Raw genomic sequence first — 24,478 nt, 5'->3', positions numbered from 1 at the left:
GCTCTCTGCTCTGCCTGTACCCGGAACCCAGGAATTGCACTCACAGCATCCACCGCCTAAGGCTTAATTCTCACTCAGCATCCTTCAGGCACCCAACCTGGCTCCAAACTTGGCACACAGAGCCCTTCAGGGCCAGTCTCCAACCTGCTTCCAAGTCTGATTTCCTGACCCACCCCAGGACCCGATCCCGGTCCCGCTTCTCGAATGCCCTCGGATTCCTCTTTAAGGAGCAGCACAAATGTCTCCTCCTCAATGAAGCCCCCCCTGACTCTCCCCACTGGGCAACAGGCACCTGTCTCCTTGGTGCTCTCAGTATCCTCCCCTGTAAAAGGTGGGTGAAAATTAGAACACGTTTAGGCTCGAAGGACCAACAGGTGCTTCTAAGACTTGTCAGGACTCACCGGGAAAGCCGTGATTCAGGTTGGGGGCATGATGCTCTCAGCAATCTCGGGCAGTCACAGAGCAAGGAGGCCAACTCTACATCCCTCTGCTTAGAAGCCATATAGCTCAGTGGCTGAGCTCATGAATTCCTTCATCTCCACCTTGGCCCTCTCTGGCTTTGCCCACTCTACTGTCTCCTTGGCCTTCTGGCTGCTCTTCAGGCCAAGCAGGTTTGATGCCATTTTCCTTGGCCAGACAACTCCGCCCTCACTGTTCAAGGGCCTGGCAGGGCTGGCATTCCTGTGAAGCCAACTGATTTGTTGTAAAGTCTCAGTCCTCACTGCTGGAGTGTCCCTGTGGTTCTGACTGGTGTCTGAGGAAGAGGCCACCCCCAACCCCAGCCTTGACACCATGGGGAGGGTCTTTATGCATTTTCTCTTTTAAAACAAATGTTCTGGGCAGTGAATGGCGGGCATCAGAAGCAACATCTGGGGGTGAGGGTGGCCCTCCTGGCTGTGCTGCATCTGAGGAGCCACGAGCCCCCCTTGACTCCAATGCATCAGGGCCTGGAGGAGATACTGGACTTGTGACCAGCCCTCCCGGGGGAGAGGGTGGGTCTCCAAGGGGAGCAGGTGTGGGGTGTCACTATGACAGGTCTCCTAGGAGACAACTCCAGGAAGTCCTGACAGGAGTGTCTATGGGAAGGCAGGTCTTGGCTCTTGTTTCTCACAAGCTTTTTGTCGCTGGTCCAAAGGGCTTCTCTGCTTTACCCCTTCTGACCTCTCATCCACAAACTCAGCCACCTCAGGAGCATCTCCTCCCTCCTCCTCCTCCTCCCCCTCCTCCTCCTCCTCCTCCTCTAGTTTGGGGCTGAAGTAGCTGCCTGGCTCACGTCTCCATCCGCATCCTGCATCCCCTCCGCCTCCAGTCCTGCCAGGCTCTTCCACTTTCTCCAACACACACAACTGGAATCGGAGCCCCCCTCGGTGCAGCATCTGCTCCAGACAAACAGCGTTTGGCCTTGGAGAACAGCAGAGCCGTTGCCATGGCAGCAGTGTCTGGGTCTTTATGCTTCCAGACCAGGAAACCATGGCCTGTTACAGGCTAGGACAGTGGTCGGCAAACTCATTAGTCAACAGAGCCAAATATCCAACATTACAACGATTGAAATCTCTTTTGAGAGCCAAATTTTTTAAACTTAAACTATATAGGCAGGTACATTGTTATTAACTTAATTAGGGTACTCCTAAGGCTTAGGAAGAGCCACACTCAAGGGGCCAAAGAGCCGCATGTGGCTCGCGAGCCGCAGTTTGCTGACCACGGGGCTAGGACGATGCTCCCGTGACTATGGTGAGTGGGGTCCAATCAGGGCCTTATGGGGTAGCCACAGCTTTGCTAGAAATCTCCTTACTTCTAGCAAAACAATTAACAGCAATAAACTTAGTCACATTCACATCATTTACCTGTACCCAACAAGCCTGGCATTGTGCACACGATTGGCTGTGTGACTCCTGCATTCCTTCAAGGGAAAGAATAATGCAGAAGACGAAGGGTAGAGGGAAGGTAGGTTTCAGGGTTAGGGTACAAGTGTCTGCTCATGCTTTTCAGTAATTACAAACGGCTCCTGAGAATGTTCTGCTCAGCTAGATTGTGGTATATTCAGGACCCTTCCTCAGTCATTGGGGATGGAGTTTCTCCACATCTACCCAGTTTCTTGTTAACTCTTTCCTTATGAGTCAGTGAGCTGACGTGGCCTAACCCAACCTCTTCAAATTGTCTTTCCTTTGCCTTGGCAAGAAAAAGTAATAAATATGCCAGTCCCTCCTTACTCTTCCCACTTAGAGATGGTGCCTATACAAGACCTAATGTCTCAGAGTCAGGTATTCTGAGACTCAGTCCGTCGGCCCATATACTGGGGAGAACTGAGGAGTGACGAACCTGGATCTTTCTTCTTTTTCCATCCCATGCACTTGGGCCTGGGCTCTTCGGTGGAGCAGGTGAAGTCTTCGCTGAGGAAGAATAGGCTCTGGGGGTGTGGCATGTGGTCCTTCCTGACCCATCAAAGACCTCCAGCTGGATGTCTTGTCTGTGTCCTTAAGCCAGGCCACTGGCAAAATAGGCCTCAGAGTGAGAGGAGGTCAGGAGACACCTCAGAAGGCACCTTCACACTCCCAAGCTGCAGCCAAGGCCTCGCCTTCCCTTCCCTAACCTACGCTAGAGCCCTAAGCGGCAGGAGGCCAGAGGCTTCCCACCTGGGCCATGCGGGCGTCCCACCGCAGATCTGAGACCACGTGCGCACCCTGCCTCTGAATGGACCCTGACCCCAGCATTGCTGGTAACCAGAATGTGTCTTCTTGTCCTTAGGGCTCAGACCACCTGAATGGAGGCTGGCATTACCTGGGAACATTGGGGTTCTAGTCCCATCGACAAGGATGGGGATTGCACTCCAGGGAATGCAACAGACAGATTCCCTCTGCCCGAGAGGCCATGTCTAAACCTGAATGACCAAGAGGCCCCAGTGTGGGCACTGGCCACTCGCCTTTGTTTAAAACAGGGGTCTTAATCTTTCTGGTGTCATGGACTCCTATGGCAGCTACCTGGGGGCCATAGGCCACTGCTCAGAGTAATGCATTTAGATGAATAAAAGAAGACACAAGATTACAGAGGAAAAGGATTACACTGAAATACAGTTATCAAAATATTTTGAGATACAGTGGGGTTTCTTCTTTGTTTTGTTTTTCCCTTTCTTCCCCTGAGGATATGTTTATTGTTTTGAGAGAGAGAGGAAGGGAGAGAGAGACAGATAAACATCAATTGAGAAATATTGGTCGGCTGCCTTGTGCCCCGACCGGAGATCAAACCACAACCTAGGGATGCACTTTGACCGGGAATCGAACCCACAACCTCTTGGTGCACGGGATGATGCTCCAACCAACGGAGCCACCTGGCCAGGGCAAGATACAGTGTTTCATGGGCTTCTTTACTCACACTCGGAATAGTAAGATCTACTAGCAGGTCTGACAACGATCATAATTTCTAAGTAGTGATGAGCATAATGCTATTGAAAGACACTGGCAGCCACAGGAAGAGAATGTGAAGCTCTCCGTGATTGCTCCTGGGAACAAAGGCACTGCTAGGAACACTGTGGCCCGCTGCCTATGTTGAAGATTGGAGGAAGTGCTGCTTTAAAGTAAGTCAAGGAAACAAGGGTGTGTTTTCCCCCACATCGCTCTATCCAGGGTAAGAAGGTGGCTGTAAGGCATATCCAAAGTCAGGAGCCACTGCTTCAGTGCCTGCAATTTATCACCCTCTTTTAAAAATACACCTCAAAGAATTCCTCCAATTTCCTTTAAAAAAAATAGGAAAAGAAGAAAGTTTAAATCAACACAAAGTTGTTTTCCCCTTCGCAGAAAAAAGCCACCTTCGCAGCCCACTGCCAGGCCGCTGGGTGGGAGGGCCCGCTGGCATTCGCCCTGCGCCTTGAAGGGACTTCCAACCCCCTCCGTCCTGGCCTCCTTCCTGCCCTTGGCAGTAATTCCTTCTCTCCCCCCAGCGCTACCCACAAAGTTCTACCACAGTGAGGACTAACAAGGGGGCTTGTGGGATTGTTCAACCTTTCAAGTTGAACCGTGTATGTTAATGAGCCTGAACAAAGCCTTAATATGTTTCAGGCATGAACAAACACGCTTTGGCCTCATTTCACTCACAGGCAGCCACGTCTTATTTGCTTCACCTTGGAGGGATGGCAGGGAACACGGAAGGCTCCGGCTGCGTGCAGTGGTGGAGGGAAGGTGATGTGGGCACACGAGACACTCCAGACACCTTGGAGCCACCCACCGTCTCCATGGCCCCGGTGCTGCCGCTGAAGTGCCAGCACCAAGAACCCACCCACACCACCCGGTCTGCTCCAGCTCTCCAAGCCCAGGCCCAGGCCACGGCTGCAGAAAGGACCCACTCCCCCCACGGTGAGCTCCCCAAGTTTGCTTCCCTCCTCGGTTCTCCCTACTGGCCGAGCCTGGGTAAGTCATTTAATAACATTGGGCTGCTCATCTGTAAAATAGGGATGATCAAACCCAACCAATGCTGTTGCCAGGAAGGTGATAAGTGTGTTCATATACCATGGCATCTGCCGGAAGTCAGTGACCTTTGGTGACTTTCCCGTCTGACTCCTGTGTAAGGTTGTGTTACACAGTGGGAGTCTGTGCTTTGGAGTCAGACAGACTTATTTCCAAATCCCAACTCTGCTCCTTACTAGCTGTGTGAGCTTGGCAAGTCACTCTGTGCTTCCTTTTATTTAAAGTGGGGCTAGTACCCCCTGGTTGATGTGGGTTTGGTAAGAGTTGAGGAAAAGAGCTTATCCTATATAATAAAAGGCTAATATGCAAATTGGACCGGTCACTATGATGTGCGCTGACCACCAGGGGGCAGATGCTCAATGCATGAGCTGCCCCGCCCTGGTCAGTGCGCTTCCACAGGGGGAGTGCTGCTCAGCCAGAAGCCAGGCCCACACCTGGCGAGCACAGCTGCGGTGCGGGAGCCTCTCCTGCCTCCATGGCAGCACTAAGGATGTCCAACTGCTGGTGGGTGCCTAAACTGTCAGTGGGACATCCCCCCGAGGGCTTCCGGACTGCAAGAGGGCGCAGGCCGGGCTGAGGGACCTCCCCCTGCAAGTGCACAAATCTCATGTACCGAGCCTCTAGTATGAAATAATCACACTGTACCTTGCTCATAGTAGGTGCTCAATGAATATTAGTTCTCTTTCCTTCCTCTCACCCTCTAAATCCTAGCAAGACTGTCACAGGGAGGGCGCAGCTCTGCCTAGGCAGGCCTTTCTGCTGCAGGGTGTGTGTTCCCTCTGGGAAAGGAGGTCCCATAGACATCAAGGGGGAAAACGGGGCCCCAGAAGCATGGAAAAAGCAAAAGGGTGCTGGGTGGGAACTTGTGCAGGTGGGGTTGAGCCTAAGTCCTGTGGCTCAGGGTTTGAGAAATCTGCTGGCCCCTGCCCACCTCTGGCCACCCCCTGGGGGACCTGCTGGCCTGAGGCATGGGCCCTCTCCCATTGTCCAGCCAGGATGTGTTCCATCCTGACCCCTACTCACACGAGGCGGTGGGCTCTCTCTGCCTTTTACACCTGCTCCCTCTTCAGGGAGGCCCTGAATTATGAGACTATGGAAAATGTGGGCTGTTTCCCTGTGGCTGTATTTGCCACATCACATCACTGAAATGTGTCGGTGGCCAACTTCTTCAGATACGAGCACAGCCACCCACTTAAAATACTCCTCCCCAGTGGCTTAGAATGTCCCTCTGAGTGGCAGCAGGTCTCATAGCTGATCACTAGTGACAGCAAAAGTGGGTGAGAGATTCCACAGTTTCCTAACCACCTCCCTCTGATACCCTCTCCCGGTGACCCCTAGGGGCTCTGCCATCCCTGGGAGGAAATGGCCCCTGTGTTTCTTGGTTTTTCATTGGGAGAATTTGGAGGTGGTGGTGGGGGGAGGGGGTGTTAATGACTTGATATAAATGACAGGAACAGAACCAGGTGGTGGAAGGTTCATGGTAGCATCTTCAAAACCACTCAGGATTATGGCTATAAACTTTCATGACTTTTTCTCTCAGAAATAATATCTTTTTATTGAAAAGGCCAAAATTTATATCTGGGTTCATATTCCAGTTCTTCTATTTAACATCTATCATGGCTTTAACTTCCCTAAATTCCAGAGTCCTCATCTGTCGAGTATTTACCTCTCAGTATTATAAGGATCAGAAAATAAAACACATAAAAGCACCCGGTATGCATCCCAACAAATGGTAGGTGCTCATTAATGTAGACCAGCAATTTTCAATTGGTGAGCTGCAAGAATTTTTAAAATATGCAATAACTGACTACTTAGTCAGGGGCACTGGCCACTTTCCCCTTAGATTGTCAAAATGACAACAGCCAACACAAGAGCCGTCAGGGATGAATGCCCTGCCTTGAACCATAAATACTAGTATAAAGGTCATATAATTGGTCATGTTGCATCTTATTGGTCATGTTGCATAATAAAGTTGTGTCTGACTGCTTAATTTTTGGTACTAGAAAAAAATACATATATATGATTTTTTAAAAAGTCACTTTGAAGCAAAAAAGATAATTACTATTATTATTTTTTGCAATTCAATCAAAATTATACCTATTTTTTATCACATTGGCAAAATATATATTTTTCGGTGTGCCACAGAATTTTAGTAATTAGTTTAGTTTATGTGTGTGCCATGAAATGAATAAGGTTGCAAATCACTGATGTAGATAAATGAACGAATGAGAGAAAAACACAGAGAAAATCCCTTTTCAGGCAAATAAAACTCATCTTCATACTTGCAGCTCTTTGCTGAATCTTATCTTCAAGTATTTGTGCTTCTGTTTATATTCCCCAAGTCTCTCCTTGGTCATACAGTTTTCTTCCATAAATTTGTTCATTCAATACTGAGCACCTACCCCATGTCAACACAGAAGTCCCTGCCTTCCCAGGGCGCACAGTCTTCTAGACACTTCTCCTGGCCTCCACGGTATGAACTTCCGATTCTGCTCCCTGGGCCTCAGAAGACCCTTCTCCATTGGTCTTCATCATTTCTCAGCATCAGGCAGAACATCTTCCCTGGCACTAACCTTAAGAGATGTTCATAGAAATAGTGACACCTAGATCCTGCTTCCTGAACAGAAAACTCCAAGTCCACAGCATATTAAATACTGAAATGAACTGGACATGGGGTCCCAATAGCTATGGATGGAGTGTTTGTGTGAACTAATATAAATTCAAAGTAAACATCATTACATAAAAAGGTACGGTCTTTTTTTTTTTAGTTTTATTCATTTCAAACAGGCCGCATCCGGCCCGCGGGCCGTAGTTTGCCCACGGCTGACCTAGACCCTGCTTCCTGAACAGAAAACTCCAAGTCCACAGCATATTAAATACTGAAATGAACTGGACATGGGGTCCCAATAGCTATGATTTGGAGAAAATTATATGCTTTCCCATCTGTTTTCTCCATCTGTAAAATGAGAGGTTTGGGGTGAAGCAGGGCTAAGAAATGGATCTCAGATAGAGTGCTCTTCCAATTGGTTACCTGCTGGAAGTATTGTGTTATCTCGAGTTCTGAGGCTCTATCTGGGCTGATCAGGAGAGAACTGCCATTGATTAGTGCTGTCTGCCATAGGCATGGCGGTGGGTGGATGGCAGTGTGTGTGTCACATGTTTTTGTCCCTGATCTACGGGAGCTCAAAGAACCCTGTGAATTCTGCCCTTTATAATTCTGTGACTCAGTGAAATTGCTTTCCTTTATCTTTGGCAGGAGGCCTGTCTTAACACACAACATCTTCATGGGTGGTCTAGCACCTTAGCCACCATCACCTGAGAAACTTTCTCAGTAACCTTACAACAAAATAAGCATGTTTACTGATGGGTCACATTCACAATCAATAAATGACTGCCTCCTGCCCTCAAAGGTCCAGGAAATTAGCTCAGAAAGGAGAATTTACATTTATTAAGCACCTATTCAGTGGCAGGTACCTTCCACACATTGTCACTTATTTCTAAAACATTGGCCTTGGGGCAGTCACTAAATCCTCCTGAAACAGACCAGGAGCCAGTGCTCAGAGCCGTGAATGAAGCTGCCCACGGGGCAGAGACTCCAACCTGTGCACTTCGGACCCCAAATCTCACTGCACCATGCTCCCTGAAACATACCCAGACGTCTCCTTTATTCTTTCTCTCCCAGGAGGTGGAGGGGGAAAATGAAACCGACAGCAGGTCTAGACAGAGCAATGAGATCTGGGCAAACATTTAGATGACTCAATCCCTATCCATCATTTTACCTACTTTGGGATGGGACCAAAGTAGGCATTCCTGCCTGATTTAGGAGGCCAGCTTAGCTCATCGGATCTGGGGCATGACTGCAAATTCTGTGAGAGCATTAAACATGCCCCACAGCACCCCAAACCCCATCCTGATCTAGTCCCCTTCCCCTGACCCTGACTTTGACCCCAGAGGAGGAGCGTGAATGACCAAGGCCTCCACTGGCACTGGCCTCTGGCCCTCCTCCCAAGAAGCCCTCCCTACCTCTGGTGGGAATTTAAAAACCACCACCACCACCACCACAAACCGTTTCCCTTGAGCCCGCACCTGAGCCCTCAGGGGTCTGCAGAGCCTCACAGGCATGTGGGAGGCCTTTGGATTCTTCTAGGAGACCATGGTGAGGCAAGGGTTATAAGGGAGGGGTAGAGCGGGACATAGAATCTTAATGATAAAAAAAAATCACATCTTTGGATCTGAGAGATGAATCTCCCAGGTGCAGCCTGAGCCTGTGTACACTAACCCCAGGCCAGTTTTCAGCACGTTGGCTAGAGGCTGGGTGTAGGCGAGAACCTCTGATTAGTGGTGTCAGTTATACCTCAAAGACACCCTGAGACTGTGACTGCCACCTGCAGAGGCAGCCCCTGGGACCGGTGCTGAGAAAGCACTGCTTTGACCAAAGGCAGCAGAGGCCGGGGATTTTCATACAGCCCTTCAGTGTGGGTCCTCAAGTCCCCTCATGCCTATAGTCATGGAAACCAGAGGTTAAAAAGATGTCCCACCTCATGCTCCACTGGTGGGAACGTCCAATGGTGCTGTCATTGTGAGACAGTCTGGCAGTTCCTCAAAAAATTGCCCAGCAACTCCATTTCTGGGTATATACCCAAAAGAATTGCAATCAGGGACTCAGAGAGATATTTATACATCCGTGTTCATAGCAGTGTCATTCACAATAGCCAAGATGTGGAAACAACCCAAGTGTCCATTGATGGATGAATGGAAACAAAATGTAGTATAGATATGTATATGTATGTGTGTGTGTGTATCTATAATAATAAAAGCATAATATGCTAATTAGACCAGACAGCCCAACAAGGACAGCCAAACGACCTTCCGACGACCTTCCAGACAAAGCTGGGGCTGTGAGGGCTGAGCCCCTTGCACGAATTTCATGCATTGGGCCTCTAGTATATATACTTATTTATACACACACAATGGAATATCGTTCAGCTTTAAAAAGGAGGGAGATTCTGACACATGCTACACCATGGTTGAGCCCTTGGTGTAGTAAAATAAGCCAGTCACAAAAGACAAATACTGTAAGAGTCCATTCACATGAGGTACCTAGAGTAGTCATAGTCATTGAGACAGAAAGGAGAAGGAGTTGCCAGGGGCGAGGAATGGGGAAGGGAGGCAGTAAAGAGTTATGGTTTCATGAGTTCAGTATTTCAGTTCTGCAAGATGAAAATAGATTGGTTAACAACAATGGGAGTGTACTGTACTTACTACTGAACTATATACTTAAAAGTGTTTGGGATGGTAAATTTTACATTATAAATATTTTATCACAACTTTTAAAAACGTTTCTTTAAGAGCATGGCTGCCGTGCAGGTTATGTGAGGGAAACCTGGTCAGATCCAGGCACGGTGCCTGGCATGGAGCAAGGGCCCAGGAATGGCAGTGATTATCTTCATCATCATCTGTTACTATTATTGCCATTATTACTGAGCCCTTAATCACATCACTGATGGTTGGTCCAAACAGTCAACCAGGAATGACCCTGGAAAGGAGAACGAGGCAGCTTTGGAGAGGGGGTGGTTAACTTGGTCACTTTCTGAGTCATAGTGACCACATGAGGGAACACTGTGGTCCTTGCCATTATTTTACAACAAACAAAATGGTCTCGCAAGCTCTGTGAGTTTTCAGAATGATGCCAAAGGTCAAGGAAGGGCGGGGCCACGTGTCTCACAGCCAGATGCCAAGGCCGCATGCGCGTGCTGTCCAGGCTGGTCTGGAAGGATCCCCGGGTTCTGAGAGCAGCGGACAGCCACAGACCCGCACAGGATGCTCCTCAACCCCGGCTCCTCAGACACCACAGACACGGCTTGTTCTGCAGCCGTCAGCCTAATGAGACTTCAAGTTCAATCACTGTCACTCCTCTGGCGGCCTACTGGCACCACACAAACGCAGAGTGCTCTGTTTCTAACTAAAAGGTTCCCGGTTCCAAGCCCCGAAGCCAGGCCTTTTGAAGGGCACAAAGGACTCAGCAGGATTAAGCAAAACTCCGTCCCCACCAATGTATCTGCCATTCAAACCATGTCGTCCTGGCTCTCTCCCCTGGGGGCTGCTGTGCGGAGCCTCAGTGCCCTATGCATATGGTACGGGGCGTGTTAAAGCTCTTCAGATGCTCGGGATGTGTTCCTAACTCAGCATGTGCTTCTAACTCATTCGCTGGGCTCTCAAAGCTAATCCCTGCCTCTCCCAGCCTCACCTGCTGCCCCCTCAGGCATGCTCCCACCTCTGGGATCCTAGCGTTCTTATTCTCAAACATGTTCTTATTTCCACATGCTTCCTTGACTTTGAACAAAAAAGTCTTCTGCAAGGAATGCTCTTCCTCCTCACCATCGAGAATTCCCAGACATCATTCAAGATAAAGCTCAATTGCCACCTCTTCCAGGAAGCCTGCCAAAACAGGGTCTGTGGGTTTACTTGCAAGGGGACACGTGAGCCTTCCACAGTTTCATGGATGCCAGCAGAAGACATGAACTCCTGGGTCGGGGACACAGGACTTGACAGCACAGAAGCAGCAGGAGCTTTGTGTTTTCAACAGTTCCCCTGCCCCCAACCCCACCGTGGGGCCCAGGTGGATGCTGTGCCCGCAGTGGGGGTGCCTCACAGCTGAGGAATGTCAAGCTTAGAGAACCCAGGCTGTTTCCAGTGGACCCCAGGCAGAGGAGGACAGCTCTCTCTGCCTTCCTTCCAGGGCTGCTTGATGTGTGATGGTCGGGAACACAAGGGCAGTGAATGCCTCTGCTTATAAAATGAGCAGAAGCGCCAGAGACCTGAAGGATCATCTCCCAACAAGTCTTCCCTGGCCACCGGGTCATGCACCCGCCACGCCCTGTATCGCCTCTGCCTAAGGAGTCACATTGGAATGGTCTGGTTTTAGGTGCACCACTAGCCTGGGTGCTCTCTGCTGTCAGGGACTGTCTCTTACATTTATCTGCCATTCATGCAGTAAGTGCTCAATGGATGTGCAAATCAATGCATGCGTGGAGTAATTAATCCTGGGAATTTTGACAGCCATAGTTTGGGGTAATCGAATGATAACGATGACACTGACTGACGGCTTACTCTTGCATCCTAGGCGCTGTGTGGTGCTTTTCACCTGGATTATTTTACTTTATCCTCGTGACAACACTATATGGAAGGTCCTTTTTTTTTTTTAACCCCACTGTACATATGAGGAAACGAAGGTCTTAGAGCAGTTAAGGAACTTAATCAGTCACATGGCTCATGAATATTGAGCTGCACCTTGATCTTACCGGCCTGTAAACTTAGCCACCCTACTGAGTGCTTCTTCGACCAGGAGGCACCTAAGCATGTGTGTGGGGTGTTTGTGGAGGTCAGGGGAGAAGGAAGGAGCAAGTCTGTCTTTTGTGTTTACAGGGGTGGAGGCAGGAGCCTGCCTGTCACCGTCACCTACTCCTGGTGTGACTCACAGCCCATCAGCCACCTCACATGGACACAGGAACTTCACACCTTCCTAATCTGCCCCACACGGGGACAGATGGCATTGGGTCTTGGGAACAGCCTGGAATGCCAAGCTGCCCTTTCACCATGAGGAAGGGAGGAAGGGGTGAGATGAATCTGTGGAGAATTCTATCTTTGCTACAACTTACGATTCTCCAACAGCTATTCCCCTGGACCTTACTAATAATCACAGAAATAGAAATAAAAAGAAGATATAAAGAATCACCCACTGTAACGCCCACTGTAGGGGAGGGTTGGTGAAATAGTCTCAGAAATTGTTGCTAAGCGTAAAATTACTGGTATTACTCAATGGTTGAGTGTTGATCTATGAACCAGGAGATCATAGTTCATGGTCAGGGCACATGCCCAGGTTTTGGGTTAGATCCCCAGGGTGGGATGTGCAGGAGGCAGCTGATCGATAATTCTCTCTCATCATTGATGTTTCTATCTCTCCCTTCCTCTCCCTCTCTAAATTAAGTAAAAAAATATTTTTTTAAAAGAGTGAAATTACTGTAACCTTTCTAGAGGAAAATTTGGCAGCATCTCTCAAAATTTTAGATATACAGCCTTTGACTCAGCAATTTAATTTCCAGGATCAGCACAAAAGAAATACCTACAAAATTGTTCAAAAAGGACAGATAGGTAGATAGATAGATGTTTATAGCAAAACTGTAAATAATTCACAAGCTCTTTTTAAAACATTAAAAAAAGTATAGACAACTATCAAGGAAAAAAACCTCAGCAAATTTCAGTTCCTCCAGATATACTGCTATGAATGATTTAGTATATATTTTGCCAAACTTTTTATGCAAAATTTTTTCTAAAAATGAAATATTTTTATATACTGTATATATAAGGTATATTTTACTTACTTAATATAGTATAGATACTGCTTAGCAATTGCTCTTTTTTCACTTAACATTTTTCAAGACATCCTATTATACCAACTTATATGAGACTCATTGATTAACTTCACAATATTTTGATTTGGATGTGGAATTATGTATATTTAATGAGTTCCTTCTTTTTAATTATATATATATATATATATATATATATATATATATATTATTGATTTCAGAGAGGGAGGGAGAGGGAGAGAGAGATAGAAACATCAATGATGAGAGAGAATCATTGATGGGCTGCCCCCTGCATACCCCCTACTGAGGATTGAGCCCACATCCCTGGAACCGACCCTGACCTGGTTCATGGGTCAATGCTCAACCACTGAGCCATGCTGGCAGGGGATGAGTTCCTTCTTGAAGGAGATTTAGGTTGAGGAGAGACCACTTTAATAGAGCCAGGTTATAGCTCAAAAGAAATGCCTACATCTACTTATTGTTTGGAGATTGTTTGTTCATCTCTCAGAATGATCCAGAGCTCTTCAATTTCCCAATAATTTTTTCCTACTGGATTAGGCATGAGGGCCTTATACTTGGCCAGATATCACAAAGTCAAATATAAATCTATAAACACAGATGTACCCAAATGTCTGGTGATAGGACTGTGGAGATGCACATTCAACCTAAGACTATACCATCACTCTCATCACTCTTAGAACCACTAGTCTTTTGTTCTCTGTAGAAACCAGCATACACCCTGCCAACCAGAGGCCCATCCTGGCATTTGCCAGCACCTATTCTCTTGTCATTCATATGGTCCATTCTTTCTTCTGTTTGTGTCCCTAGCACCCAAACAAGGACAGCAGGCGAGTCAACCCTGTGGCTAGGAACACGGAGCTCCAGGTGAAGTGCTATACTCCGAGGGGGAGGCAGGGCTCTGGAGAGCCTAGCCAAGGCTTCGAACATCAGTGGAGGGAGCCCGTGGAGTCCTTAACCATACCCTCAGCTGCTATGCCCATTCATTCTTTTGGCAGTAGGTTGCTGGGAACAAGGGGAGAAACCAATTAGAACCCAGTTTAAAATACTTTTCAATACTAATGAGCCCTACACAAAGAGCTTTTATAAACGTTGCCTAACTGCATTCTCACTCAATTCTGGGAACCGGGAATTATTAGCCCCTTTCATAAATGAAGAAGCAGACTCATAATGGACAGAGCTTGTAAGGGTCAGGGCACGGTTTTGACTGAGTTTCTCTAATAGGCCCAGGCCCTCCCCGATAGCATTTCTGTTAAACCCCCAGTGACTTGTCATCATGGCGCCCTCTGCCACTCTATTAAGTTGATAACAACTCCAGCTTCAGAATCAAGGCATAGAAGCAAACAAAGCCAGCACCCCACCTGGCTGGGGGCGGCTGGGAGCGTGGAAGAACCTGAGGTCTCAGGGAGAAGGCTGTCATTCAACACCCTTGCTCCTCCCACACTCCCGTTGGGTCTCCCTGGACTTTGAGGGGACAGGATACTGTTCATGGGAAACCAACAAACAAGTCCTGAGACCTTCAGCCACAGTTTACCTCCCACTCCTCCCAAGCTTCAGCACAAATGACAGACCGAATCCTCGCAGCAGAGAAGACGTTTGGTTCACACTTGCAGAGAATTCCACTGTCACCGTCCACTGTGCACTGGGTGGAGTCAAAAAGGCCCTGTAACCCCCATCATGCTGTGGGACAAGGAGGTCTCGGGGGTCACTCAAATTGCTCCGATCTACATGATTTTGGTAGTGAAATTTGTCTCCCTGGAACCTTGAAAGTCTTGACCAAGATCTTGAGAGTTGTTGTAATAGAATGGAACTCATAGGTTCAAATGAGGTATGTTCAGCTGGAAAAACAAGTGGACCTACGGTTCTATGTCATATTCTAACGCAAACATAAAAAAGGCAACAAATGTGAGTGAGGTGCTAAGGTCGTTAGCTGTGAGCTGTATTTTAATGAGAGGATGTGTCCCTTCAAAATGGTGCCTTGGCTAATTGGACCGGATTCTTCATCTCTGGGGACACGGTGCTATAAATAAAAGCTTCCCATTGATGCATAATGGCTCGTCCGCGCTCCAGCTCTCCTCCTAACCTCACCCTGCACGAAAGCAGCACCACATCAGTCAGCCGCCCACTGGCCCATGAAGGGAGACAGGCGAGGGCCCCGCACAAAAGCCCCACAGAAAGATGTCGGGCCACATCGCCATCGCCAGTGCACTCGGGCGAAATAACAAGCCGCATGTCCTTTTCCCCTCTCGCGTTTGAATGTAAAAACAGACCAATACCGTGCACATACTGTGCTAAGTTTTCTAGACAGGCATATAGTATGACTGTCTGTAACTTTCCACGGGCCTCCTCGGGTTACCATACATATTCATACACATACCAGCATTTGAAGAAAGGAAAATGGGGGTGGGGGTAGGGGGTGGGGGGTGGGGGCTGGTGGTGGTGCTTGGTGATTATTTTTAATTGAACTCATCTGGGAATTTTAAATGCTGGAAATTTAGCCCCTGTGTGCAGTAACTGAAGATTGGGACAACGTATGATTTTCGTCCTTTTGAAAGGCAAATCTCCCTTTTCCATTTAAGAGGAAGTTTCTTCAGTGTGGAATGCATTTCAGAGCCAACTGTAGAAATCATTAAGTTATGAAGCTACGGGGTGGGACAGTGGTGACAATATCGACCCTTCGCACTCCTTTGAGGAGTCTCGTGTTTACAGCTTCCCCCTCGAGACAGGATCTTCGTGTCTCTGCAAAGTTGATGCTGAGCCCCCGTTCCATTGTGTTAGGACCACGGGGCCCAGGAACCAGAGAGCAGCTGAATGGAAGAATGCCGTGGGCATCTGAAACTAGATCTTGCTTCTCTGACGTTCAGCAAGCCACTCTGGCAATGAATGAGGCTCTGTGGTACAGATGTCCCTGTGTCTGAACATAACATCCCTGTCACAGGCGGCTTGAAAAGTCTATTCTCTGAAGACCCGTGGGGTTCTCCAGAAACTGGCCAGTCAAGCATCAGCCGCCCAGGTCTCCCTTCTTGCCGATCAAATGGGAATTATTCTCATAAAGAAACTCAGTGAGTTAATATGCCAAGGGCCTGAGCCCAAATCTAGAAAAACTTGGTGAGTCTCTACCTTCTGGGTTTTGGGGATCTATCTCTCCCTGCCAACCTCCTGCACCCTCAGGACCACAGGGGTCCAATCACGCACTGCACAAAGGTGCCACACAAACGTCCAGCGTCACACGGTGGACATGGGAGATGGCAACAAAGGCGTGGAGATTCTGGGCCCCCAGCTGAGCCTGAAGTAAGGACACATGGACGCACAAAGCCACGCACACTCGGGAAAGCCGGCACAAACTCACTGGGAGCAGCACTCACGTGCAGGCTCTCTACCCAAGCACGCCATGGCATCTCTGAGATCTTGTCTCTCACCGGCTCACCATGATCAGAGCCTCGGTTCCCCCTCACAGGGCTCAAAACCTGACGTAGTCGTCTCACAGGGCACCTGGGCCTCCAGCAGGTGCTGATGTGCTCATAGCCAGGGCGGCTGCCCTCTGGGCTCTGGGGAGCTCCCTGGAGCAAACCTCTATCATTGTGCAATCATTTGCCTTTTTTTTTTTTTTTAACTTGAGGACAATGCTTTTTTTTCTAATTCACAGCCCGGTGAGTTCTGTTTCCCTGCCCCTTCCATTCCATGGCTTCTGCACAGGCCCTCCTTCCCTCAGGCGGCCCCACACGGAGACTTAAATCTGGAATATCCTAAAGCTTTTCCCTCCACACCCTCCAGCTGTTTGTTTTTTTGTTTGGCTTCCCTCTCTCTCTTCCCACCTTTGAGAACTGGACTCTCTTCCCTCCTGACCTTAGTGCATCCCGTCTTCTTGTGTCTAAGACTTCTGTACTCTCCGAGTCGGGAGAGCTGGTGAAAATCACTGCCTCGCTTGAAGCTGGGGGAACCGAGGTGACCCAGCTTGTAAGTGACAAAGTCATGCTTCTGGGCTTCACCGCCTGAGTTCCTTTCATTTCACCACACAGCTTGCCCCCACCCCAACCCCCAGGTCCCTTGAATGGTGGGTCACTGGCACCAACTGGACCCCCCTCCCCCACTCCCCAGCCTGCAGTACGTGTCTGAGCTCTGTGCCAAAATCAAAGAAGCGCCCATCAACACCAACCATGTCAACGCCACCTCCCTAACTATTATGAACACACCAGTTCTCTCCTGGGGATAAGGCCAAAAGAGGCAGGGGAAATCCTTGATCCCCCTGGAAGGCCAGGAATGCGTCGCGCACCTCAAAAGGGAAAGATCTCATAGTCCGGAAGTTTGCATAAGGCACCTGGGTACAGAGAGGCTGGTCCTTGCGGTCTCCACAAAGGGGGCACACTTCACTGTGGCCCATGCCTCAAGGCAGTGCCTTGTCCGTGCCTCATCCGGCATCTGCATCTTAAGCAGCCACTTCTCTGAGAAGATAACCGCAGATGAGTCACTGTTGGCCTGTGAGTCGGGAGACCAGTGACTCCGACTGGGTCTTCCTTTTGTGAAATGATGTCCCTTCCAACTACAGGACCCTGTAATTCTATTGAAGATGCCTTTGGACTAAACAACAGGCACCTCAGTAGCAGGCATATCACGAGGGGCCAGAGCATGAAGCCTGGAGTGGGAGGACACCCTTTTCCCTTTAGGCCACTGGGTTCCACCTAAGGTTTTCTTGCTCTCAAACTGCCTGATCAGGGCTGACGTTATACAAGGCATGGGCCAGGCCACAAGCGCTCAGATGCCCAGGTCTTACGAACAGGATCTCTAATCAATGCACCCGGTACTTCCTTATTCCCCTTTCAAGGCTGAGATGGAGCCATCAAATGACAACTGAATTTAATTTCTCTGTTATTTCTGATGCAAAGTGCAGAAATGTAGAGCCCGTAACCAGAATGCATAGGTCTGGTCAGGAATTAGATGACCTTGGCCAAAATGAGGCAGGAAAAGTGCCTGAAAGAGCCTGCCTCCTGCCCGTGGTCCGGAGCCTGGGTCACCTGTGGTAGGTACACCAAGATGCGTGTGCCTTGGGGTGTGAGCGCAGGGGAGGTGACAACTCACGTGGTTCCTTCTGCCGCCTTCCTCTCCCACAGACGTGATCACTGTCTCTGAGAAGATGGTTTGTACAGTCTGGTTGTTGGTGATCTACAATAGAACAGGCGCAGTGAGTGTGACATAGAAGGAACTCTGGGCAACTTCCACAACTTTTTTTCTTTCTTCTGTTTTCTGAAGCAGGGGCATCCAGCCAAGCGGACAGACTGGCCCTCCCCCTTCCCTTCCCCTCAGATGAGCAGCCTGTCCTCTGAGCAGTGACCATGGGTGTCACAGAGTCTGCCTCACACGGCTCCTACGTGGAGGGATGAGGTGGTCTGTGTAAAGCACTCAACACAGAGCCTGTCGCCCAGCAAATATTCAGTGTTTGCCATGTTTATCGTTCTTGGGGCTCATCACTTGAAACTCAAGGCAGACTTTCTTTATAACGGCTACAGGTCTGGGTGTCTAATGGAACGTCTTTCATGAGAAGCAAGCAGGTTTTAGCTACAGCTGCCCCGCTCCTGATTAGGCAGCACTCAGATCAACTGAATTAGAGTCTCTGGGGAGGGGCCTTATGCATCACTAGTTCGTAAAGCTCCCAGGTGATTGCATGTGCAGCCACGTGTGAGAATGAGATCAAAGCTCCGGAGAGCTCTAAAAACTACCCACTATCCGTGATATAAAACCTCCGAGGATCGGGCTGGGGTTGGGAAGTGTGACAGGCTCCCAGGTAATCCTGATGCACTACCTGAGGATTTAAAACTAGTAGTATATACCTTGCCCTACAGAGGATTATAGTAAATTAGGGAAAAAGATGACATACGTGTGAATCTATTAAGTAGAAGTCCAAGAAAGTCCATGTTTGAGTACCAAAACATGAATAAAAGACAAGGAGTGATAAGAAAATTAAGTACTAAATACTTAATGATAAGTAAAAATTATTTGTATTTTTGGCTTATGTGTCAAATATGTAAAGAAAACCTTAGGGCTCAGATGGGACTGGGTGCTATAGAAAGGAGAAGGCGCTGGCCAGGAACGCCCGTACCTTGTGAATTTCCCGGTGCACATGGATGGTGGTATTGCCAACCTTGGTTTCCGTGTTGGTCTCATTGTGATAGCTGGGAGGTAAGTTTGCCAGGTTCACTTCTGACGATGTTTTAGCAGCAGCTTCTTCTGCCTCCATCTATTAAACCAATGGATTAAATGAGCACTTTTTTCCCCCTCTTGATACAAGTCAGAGTCGAAAAAGAACCATGGAGATGTAGAGTACAGCATAGGAAACAGTCAATAACATGTACATGCTGATATTCCTATTTCATTAATGTGGTCAAGGAGGGTCAGGACATTTAAAAATTTAAAGGAATTCTGATAGTCAATAATCCTATATAATAAAAGGATAATATGCAAATTGACCCTAACGGGGGAATGACTGGTTGCTATGATGTGCACTGACCACCAGGGGGCAGATGCTCAATGCAGGAGCTACCCCCTGGTGGTCAGTGTGCTTCCACTGGGGGAGTGCCAATCAGCCAGAAGCTGGCTCTGTGGCAGTGCTAAGGATGTCCGACTAATGGCTTAGGCCCGCTCCCCATGGCTCCAAGGTGGACATCCCCCGAGGGCTCCAAGGCTGCCAGAGGAATGTCTGGCTGCCAGCTTAGGCCTGATCCCCCAGGGACTGGGCCTAAGCCATTAGTCAGATATCCCCCAAGGGGTCCCGGACTGCGAGAGGGCTCAGGCTAGGCTGAGAGACACCCCTGAGTGCATGAATTTTCGTGCACCGGGTCTCTAGTATTGTAATAACTATGTATGGTGCCAGGTGGGCACTGGAAATATCAAGGGGTCACTCTGTAAAGTAAATGATTGTCTAACCACTATGCTGTACACCTGAAACTAATACAAAATAGAATTGACTGTAAACTGTAATTGAAAGAAACTTTTTTAAAGAAAAATGAACCACTTCTCTTTTCCTCTTTGCAATTACAAATAATGGTAATAATGATAGGTGCCTTTAGCTGAGTACCCACTAGGAGAAGACCCTTCAGTCTGCAGGCCATCGCTCTATCCACTGAGCCAAACCGGCTAGGGCAGCTTTCTCTTTTTCTGTAAAATGAGGGATGATCCTATCATGCTGAGCAGATGGAAGAATTAGGATCACAAAATCCAAGTGCCTGGTCCAGTATTTGCCATCAAGCAAAGGGGTAATAAATAGCTACTTTCACAATACTGCCCTTTAGGAAGGCAGTTTAAGAAGCTTTCCAGGGAATGTTTGGGTAGAAGTGGAGAGAGCAGGTATCTCTCATGTGTTTGAAGAGTTTGCTAACAAATGGAGGAAAATGGAATGAAGACAGGAAACAGGCCCTGGCTGGTGTTGTTAAGTGGTTAGAGTGTCGGCCCGTGCACTGAAGGGTCTTGAGTTTGATTCTCAGTCAAGGGTAAGCACCTGGGTTGCAGATTGATACACAGTCTCGGTCAGGGCCTGTGCAGGAGTCAACCAATGGATGGGTCTCACATCGATGTTTCTCTCTCTCTCCCCCTTCCTCCCTTATACTCTCTCTAAAAAATCAATGGGAAAAATATCCTCGGGTGAGGATTAACAACAACAAAGGATAGGAGACAGAATGGGCAAAAAAAGAATTTAATTTAATTTTTTTTTTTTGTAAGAGAGAGAGAGGCTGGCATGTTTAGTGATAGAAAAGATAGGGCTTGCAAAGTGTAGGAGACTTCAGATGCTACAGAGGCGATTCCCCACAAGGAGACGGAATGTTTTCATATTTTAAAAATTCTCATGGGAATCCGAATCCTCCAGCGTGGTTTTCAAATAACTGACAAGTTACCAAGTCTAGAGTTTGCTTTGGGCTGAGCAGATAGTCTTTTCATAAAACTGCTCTCTCAACCAGTGGTTATTTCAACAGAATGAGCTAACAGTTCTTTAATGGCACCACAAACTAAAAGTACAGTTTACAATGGAAATTTCAACCACAACTATTACTGCCACTAGCAAGGAAAACTTAGGCCTGAAGCAATAGGACTTGTTTCATAGAGGAGGAATGTGAATGTTATTTAAAATGGCATTTATGGTTGGTTGAATCTGTGTGTCTGTTAAAAGGGTACAGAAGGAAAAACTGGAGAGAGAAATCCAGGTTTGGTATTGGGTCCTTCCTAGGAACATTCTAAAATATGCCAGTTACAGACAAGGCAATGAGAGTGTGGGGGTAGGGAGTAGTTTTATCCTCAAAATACATGTATCAGTAATATATAGAATAATAAGATAGAAAAATAGGAACGGCCTGGATTAAAGCATTTGAAGATTTGATTCCCCCAATAATGATATGATGAGTAGAGTTAGCTTCATCTTCCCCCCTTGGAGAAATCAACAGCTTGAGTCAGCTGGAGTATTTTAAATGGCAGGAAGTTCTCAGCAGATTCATGATGCAACTACGTAAACAGTTAATACATCTGGCCCAGTCCGTTGGTTCTTACCCTGGACAACAAGTAAACAGCAACTGTCCTGTGTTTATGAGATTCAAGGGGCCCTCGGGCAATCTCTTTAAAAATAAATTAACATCAATAGCCACAATCTATTGAGAATCTATTATATATTGGCCATGGTGGTTCTTTATTTTTACTCATACTAGTACTATTAATATGATTATAACAAAAGCCATTATTTATTGGTAATGAACAATCTCCCTTAATCCTTACAACAGCCTCATCAGGACTGACACATTATACCAATTATACCTTTTAAAAACATATATTTTTATTGATTTCAGAGAGGAAGGGAGAGTGGGAGAGAGAGATAGAAATATCAATGATGAGAGAGAATCATTGATTGGCTGCCTCCTGCACACCCCCTACTGGGGATTGAGCCCACAACCTGGGCATATGCCTTGACTGGGAATCTAACCAGACCTCCTGGTTCATAGGTCAATACTCAATCACTGAGCCACACTGGCCAGGCCAATTATACTTAAACCCATTTTATATGGTCAGATAACTTCCTTTACTGCATCCTCTCATTTAAGTCTCTCCTTTGTCCTAAGGGGAACATTTCCTCCATTCAGAGCCTGGATGCTGTCACCAGGAAGTGGCAGAGCTGGAGTCGAATGAAGGAAGGTTGGTCCCCACAGCCTGTTCTCCTGACACCAGGTGTTCAACCTCCCTCTCAACCTGTCCCCACTGCTAGTGAGGACACTCTTTAGGGAACAACCACTGAGCGGGTAGCAGTGGCAGCCAATGTCTCCCCTGGTGGCAAACTTCAGCTAGCCCATCTGCACAAGTCAGACAGAGCCACGGCCAGAGGTAGGAAGGCTGGCGTGCAGGCAGAGCCAATGTGAACAATTCCCTCAGAGTGGATCCTGCCATTAAGGTCCCGCTGAGCCCGGAACTGCTCTGATCAATGAAGAGCCTGCAGAGGCCCTGCTGCTTCCCCCTCTCCCTCACCAGGAGCTACCATCAGAGGACCACGCTGCATGGACAGGTTCACATTGAATAAAGACATTGGTGACCTAGTCAGTTTCAATGAGGATCCATGTGCAGGAGGGAAAGTTCTAGAATCCAGAGAAGGAAACCAGAAGTATCACGAGCTCCATTTAATTTGAAGGTGCAGCATTAGGAGACAGTGGGGCCTAGGTGACTCCCCTCCCGCTTTAGTTGTTCAATGTCATGATTCTTGTGCTTTCACAGGAAACAGAAGGTCCATGGGCTTAGGAACCTGGGCCATGCAGTGAATGTTCAGGTACTGATGCCCGTGCAACCGCCCCCCAATCCAGTGTCCCCCTCCCTGAAAACTCCAGGTTGACTGTTATGGAAGGAAGGGGATATATCCCCTAACTACACAGGGTGGGTGGAGAAAGCAACTTCTCCTGATGGATCAGAGCCAGCTCCGGAGGCTTTGCCCAAATTGATGTGAAGACAACTGACCCATCAGCCTGGACATCTGGTGTGTTGCTAACTCCTTCTCTCCAAAGACAGGCTGCAGCCAGAGCTGGGCCCGACAACAGTGACTGTGCCCACCCACCCCAGGAACCAGGGATCGCTCCCCACACCTGTGCCAGGAGAGTTGGGCCAGCTGCACCTCCTGGCCTGGCAGCCCTGGCAGTATGGTGTCCCCACCACAGAGGATGCCAACCATAGTGTTTGGACCTGGGAGGTGATGGAAGAAAGAACCCAGGCAGTTTTGCCTAGGTACCTGATAGCTGATACAACTGCTACATATTATATACCAGGTGCCCACACAGATCCTGGCATTTAATTACCACAGGAAACTGAGGCACAGAATATTAAGGGATTTGTCCAATGTCACCCTGCTAGTGAGAGGCAGAAGAGGACCTAGAGCCCAGGACTGACTCCAAAACACGCTTGGGGTGGAGGGGGGTTACTTTTCCCATTCCCTCTCCTCCTCCTACCACCACCCTCTGGTAAGTCTCACTGCTGGGCTCAGGATTCCAATGTCCCTTCTCTGACCCCATGGCACTGGGGGAAGCCCAGACAGACGACTAGCAAAGCTCAGGCTCTTGGTCCCCACAGGGCATCCTCTCTGTGTCTCGGGAAGATGACACAAGCTCAAAGCCCAATGGACAGCTGGAACCTGAGATGCCCCAGCTTCCTGGGCCTCTCAGCAAAACCGCGAGGTTGGAATACCAGGGGCCTGGCAAGCCCCGGTGACAACAGGGGGAGGGGCAGCCTGCCGACAGGTGGGTGGGTCCAGCCGGAGGCTCAGATCCCGGTCTTCTGGCCGAAGAAAGGCGGACGAGGTGGGAGCTGGAATCACCCCGAGCTGCCTCCAGGTTACTCCGAATCTGCCGCCGGCCCTTCCCGGCGCCTGGGCGGAACCGAGGACCCTGCTAGCGCTCCGAGCCTGCTTCCTCCCGCCGCCCAGTCTCCCCAGCCCCGGGTCCTGCGCTTCCCAGAGCCCTCCGGGCGCACCCACCTCCTCCACCGCGCTGCGCAGTTTGTGCTGCGTGTCCTCCATCAGTTCCTCCACCTCGCGGAACATCTCGTTGAGGGTGGCCTCCTCCTGCGGGTAGCTTAGAGCCGGGCCAGGCTCGACCGGAGCCGAAGTCGGAGTCGGAGCCGGCACGGGGGCTGTGGGGATCGCTGCCAGCAGCAGGCACAGCAGGGTGCCCCAGGGCCGCCCCATCGCCACTCTGCGCCCAGCGCCGCTGCCTCCGCCTGTGTCCAGGAACCGCTGTCAGAGTGCGCCCACCCCCTCGCCAGCCTCACCGCCCCGCACCCCCGCCCCGGCACCGAGTCCCGGCCCGCCCCCGGCGCCCCTCTGCCCCGCCTCCCCCCCTCCCCTGGAACGAAACGAGTCCCCCCGGGATGCAGCTCCCGCGGAACCAGACGCAACCCCCGAATCCAGCCCAGCGCCCCAGCGCGGATCCCCGCCGTATTCCCACCTCTGTTCTCACGCACAGGCTGAGCTCTGCCCCCGCCCCTAGAGATGGCCCCCTCCCGGAGCACCAGAACCCGGGTCCCCTAGGCTAGCGGCCCCCAGCTCACCCCACCTCCTGGGTTCAGCGGGCTCGAGCCCTGCCCTCTCCTTGACCAGGTCCAGAAGCGCAGCTCTAGTGCGGCCACCGC

At 49.2% G+C, this 24,478-nt stretch overlaps 1 protein-coding gene across 1 annotated transcript in view; it reads right to left on the bottom strand.

Moving 5' to 3' along the window:
- DKK3 (dickkopf WNT signaling pathway inhibitor 3) overlaps window positions 1-24,061 on the bottom strand; it is a 37,360-nt gene extending 13,299 nt beyond the window's left edge. Inside the window, exons 1-3 of the mRNA XM_006089605.3 lie at window positions 23,826-24,061; window positions 18,939-19,076; window positions 17,921-18,004 (exon numbers count right to left, since the gene is read on the bottom strand). Of these exons, the coding sequence (XP_006089667.1) occupies window positions 17,921-18,004; window positions 18,939-19,076; window positions 23,826-24,035 (432 nt within the window). The 5' untranslated portion in view covers window positions 24,036-24,061. The remainder of the gene's footprint in view (window positions 1-17,920; window positions 18,005-18,938; window positions 19,077-23,825) is intronic.
- Between the last annotated feature and the right edge of the window lie 417 nt (window positions 24,062-24,478).

This window comes from Myotis lucifugus, unplaced genomic scaffold (genome assembly GCF_000147115.1).
Source record: "Myotis lucifugus unplaced genomic scaffold, Myoluc2.0 scaffold_61, whole genome shotgun sequence".
Taxonomy (NCBI): domain Eukaryota; kingdom Metazoa; phylum Chordata; class Mammalia; order Chiroptera; family Vespertilionidae; genus Myotis; species Myotis lucifugus.
This window is presented reverse-complemented; position numbering and strand designations above follow the sequence as displayed.